General features: G+C 46.8%; 1 protein-coding gene across 1 annotated transcript; it reads left to right on the forward strand.

Annotated features, from left to right (window-relative positions):
* The first annotated feature begins 2,376 nt into the window (after positions 1–2,376).
* On the forward strand, positions 2,377–3,362 carry LOC136502684 (uncharacterized). Its single transcript, XM_066497923.1, has 2 exons — positions 2,377–2,669; positions 2,753–3,362. Exons 1-2 carry the CDS (start codon positions 2,463–2,465, stop codon positions 3,140–3,142), a joined length of 597 nt encoding a protein of 198 aa, XP_066354020.1. The 5' UTR covers positions 2,377–2,462; the 3' UTR covers positions 3,143–3,362.
* Positions 3,363–3,930: the final 568 nt, after the last annotated feature.

Here is a 3,930-nt window from a genome sequence, read left to right on the forward strand (position 1 = left end):
CCGAGGTCCCCTAGCCCACCTCTACTGCACCACATCATGTAGGGGTTCCTCGCCAACAGATCTGCATGGGGGAGGTGCTGCTCCACCAAATCTGCGTGGGGGAAGGTGCTGCTTTGCGAGCAAGGCCCGCTACTGCCACTGGTGGAGCCGTGCGCGAGCACCGTCACTGGAGTGTGTGTGAGGGAGAAGAGGGATGTATGGCATGTGTGAGGGACGGATGGAAGGGGCCGACAATTGGGATGTTTTATAGTTAGAGTTTTCTAAGTGGGCTAGAATGAGGTGAATGGGTTTTGCCCAATTAACAGAGATTGGCCTCTTAAAAAGCCTGTCTCTAGAAATGCTTCTATTTTCTAGAGATGGGCCTCTTAAGAGGCTAGCCTCTGTAAATTGATTTTGGGAGACGGTCAATTTTTGGCTGCCTCCTTAAATAAAATGACGGTCTTTATAGCAACACTACTACTCTCATTGTCAACCGCCTCCACACTCCCATCATCTCATTTCTCTCTGCCATGCCCCCTACCTTCTCTCTCACAGACAGTACCCTACATCAGTACTCATGATGGCGATGCTCACCTGCCCCCCACCACTGCCATGCTCGATCCTTCCATGGTCCTCGGCTCCCTCTTCCAACGGCAAGTGAATACCCGCCCAAGGTAGTGCATCACAGCATGGCAGCCTAGAGTAGCGTGGCTCGAGGTGGCAAAGGCAGTGATGACGAGGCATCCAAGGGTGGGGCGGTGGCCTAAGGGTGCACGACGAGTGGTGCCCCAGGGCATGACAATTTGCAGCCAAGGATGGTGCAGATCAAGTGGCAAGGGGATGTGTTTATAGGATTGAAAAGGTTGCCGCAGGATCTAGTAATGGAAGTCGGACCACATGCTACAGTGGAGTAGCTAGGCCACAGATCTTGTTCATTGCCAGCCCGCACCACCGTGGAGGGTGCATGGAGGACAATGACTTCCAAGAGTTTGAGGTGGAATCAGGGGAGACCAAAGCTCTTAACAACGTGAATGGCATTTGCGAGCCGTGCATATCCCGGTAGTGCTCCGCAGGCCATCATCATCGTCTTCAGTCATGTGCAGATTGTAGTAATAATGACCCCTGTCTCTCCCTCTTCATCACTCTGCCTTTCTCTTCTTCACTCTCTCTACCCTTTCCTCGCAGGTTGTAGTTTATGGCAAATCATGCTTGGCCATGCTGCACCTGGTTGTCATTATGCCTGAGATGCCTTGGGTGGGGATCCAGCACAGGTGGTCAATACGGTGGCAAGGGAAACCTCCATGGCAGCAAGAACAACATCCACATTCGAGGAGGTGGGACATGGATGATATACGGCGATGCTGGCATGCTCGACGATGGAACGGTGGTGCTTGTGCGGCGACGGAGGCAGCGGTGGGGCTGCAGACTTTTTTTGTTATTTATATGGATTAGCCGAGAATGGCATTGTTGACCGCGTCAATAGTTTTTGATTAAAACATAAGTAGCGACCGACATGGAGGCCCGCATCTGGAGATATGTTTGGCCCTGTTTGGATCCCATGGCAAAACTTTGGCCCTACACTTTTAGCCCTTTTTTTGCCATGGAGATCAAAATAGGGGGCTAAAAGTGAGCAAATGCCTAAAAATTGGGCTAAAATATTTTGCTCTCAAAGAGGGCCTAAACTGGGCTAAACCGGCGTTGGACGCCTCATACCCGTGTCGCTCCCCATGCTCCCCACACGCGGCACAACCCTATCCCCTGGCTCGCTTGTAACGCCGCCGCCGCTCTCGACCGCGCGAGCCCGAGTGCCGCGACGCAACGCCGCGGTGGAGGGCGCTCGGAGCCTTTGGCCTCCGCTCGTGTCCGTCACGCTCCCAAGCCACCAGTTACCACCAGCGGCCATGACATGTCCTCGGTGCCTCCTGGATCAGGAAGCCGTGCCGCAGTTCGCGGTGGTGGACGGCGAGGTGAAGACGAGGACGATGGTGCCGACAACGGTGTCGAAGAGATTTTTCAGAGCCCTCAGGTATATCCGTAAAAAACTTGGTTTCATCCAAATCAGTAAAGTTTGCTTGTTTCAAATGAGTATGCATGCTTTGTTTGGGAGAACTTTGAGCTTATGATTTCATTTAAGAATGTGAGTATGCAGTTCCGAAAAAAATATAATGATGTGAGTATGCAGTTCATTTTGGAATGTGAGTATGCAGTTCATTTTCCTTTTATCATACAAAGAAACTCAACTGCACAGTTAAAAAAATGGAGATAGAACTATGAGCTTATGATTTCATTTTAGAATGTGAGTATGCAGTTCTAAAAAAAAGAATGTGATTGTGATTGTGTATGTTAAACTGATAATACTTCCATTCTTGTGATGCATGTTCTAGAATAAATCTGACAAGGCAAATTGGTCGGAATACAATAATAAACTGTTGTGTAAATTGCTCGTTGAACAAATTGCTTTGGGTAACTACAACAAAGGAACTATGACAGCAAGCGGGTACAAGCTGATCATAGAAAAGTACCACTGTGCAACAAACTTGAACCATGATAGGAAGAAGATCAGTAACCGAATCAGGCAACTGAAGCAAATGTTCCGGTTCATAAAAGATCTCCGTACCAACAGTGGCTTAGGTCGTGATGAAAATGGTTGGCCTACTGCAGATCATCAATGGTGGGAAGATGCAACAGAGGTACTTCTTTATGCTATTGAATTGTTCATTTATGGTCTTATATTCATTGACCACTTTCTAACTTGACTTTTTAACATGTGCAGAAGCATCCAGATTGGAAGAAACTAAGGTGGGGGCCTCCTGAGTACCTACCAGAGCTTGAGCAAATATTCGAGGGTGTTGCTGTGGATGGTTCCACTTCCTGTGTTGCTGGACAAAGCAATATTGATGATCATAGAGCCCCTATAGAACATGAGGATGAGGACAATGGATTTGAAGACATGGAAGCCCCTATGGAACAGAGTCCTATGAGTTCAAATAGCCGCAAGAGAGCAAGCAGTACTAGCACCACAGCTGAAAGTCCTAGCAAGAAGTCCAAAAGCCCAATGGTTAGGATGATGAAGGATTACATTAGTTTCTCTTCTAAGAATGCAGCTGAAAGAAATGAGTACTTGAAGGCAGCTTACACTGAGAAGCAACAGAGGAAGTCTTAGTTGAGTTTTTCTGTCAGGCAACTTCAGCAGTTGGGTTTAGAGTGTGGGGTGGAAGAAACAGATCCAGAGTACTATGCTGTCTCTCTGATTTGCAAAGATGACTACAGCAGAGAGTTCTTCGTTAACATGACTACACCAGAAGGAAGGTTGGCCTTCTTGAAGAGATACTGCAGGCAGCACAACTTGGATTAGATTGGGTCGTGAGATGGGGCTATGAACCTATTATCTATTATTTGAGTTTGTCATGTGAACCTATTATCTATTAGTTGTCATGGGAATCTATTATCTATTAGTTGTCATGTGAACCTATTATCTATATTTGTGATGTGAACCTATTTGTGATGAACTATATCTGGTATTGAAATATTTCTGTCTTGTGAAATGTTACCTTATGAGTTTGTGCTCACTGGTGTCTCAGGATGTGGGTGGGGAGACTAACTCAAGTGATGATGAACTTGTGAAGCTTATACTGGAGGAGGAGGAACATGAAAGGGAGGTCATGGATGGTTTCCTCATGTTTGGTTTGAACCATGACACTTACTTCAACAAAGCTAAGAGGAGGCCAAATGCTATAACATGTTCAGAATGAGTAGACCATTATTTGATCATCTTCATGATCTGTTGGTGGAATCATATGGCCTAAAGTCCACAAAAAAAATAGTTCGGTAGATGCCTTAGGAATGTTTCTTTGGATGGTTGGTGCACCTCAGTCAGTCAGGCAAGCTGAGAACCGAATGGAGAGGTCATTAGACACAGTTCACCGCAACTTTGAAAAAGTTTTGAAGTGT

This window comes from Miscanthus floridulus, chromosome 14 (genome assembly GCF_019320115.1).
Source record: "Miscanthus floridulus cultivar M001 chromosome 14, ASM1932011v1, whole genome shotgun sequence".
Classification (NCBI taxonomy): domain Eukaryota; kingdom Viridiplantae; phylum Streptophyta; class Magnoliopsida; order Poales; family Poaceae; genus Miscanthus; species Miscanthus floridulus.

What these genes read in the sequence shown, in the direction of transcription:
- LOC136502684 (XM_066497923.1), top strand. Translation starts at nt 2,463, where the DNA reads ATGACAGCAAGCGGGTACAAGCTGATCATAGAAAAGTACCACTGTGCA. An exon ending in GGTGGGAAGATGCAACAGAG is followed by an intron (nt 2,670 to 2,752) that starts GTACTTCTTTAT and finishes TAACATGTGCAG; the next exon opens with AAGCATCCAGATTGGAAGAA.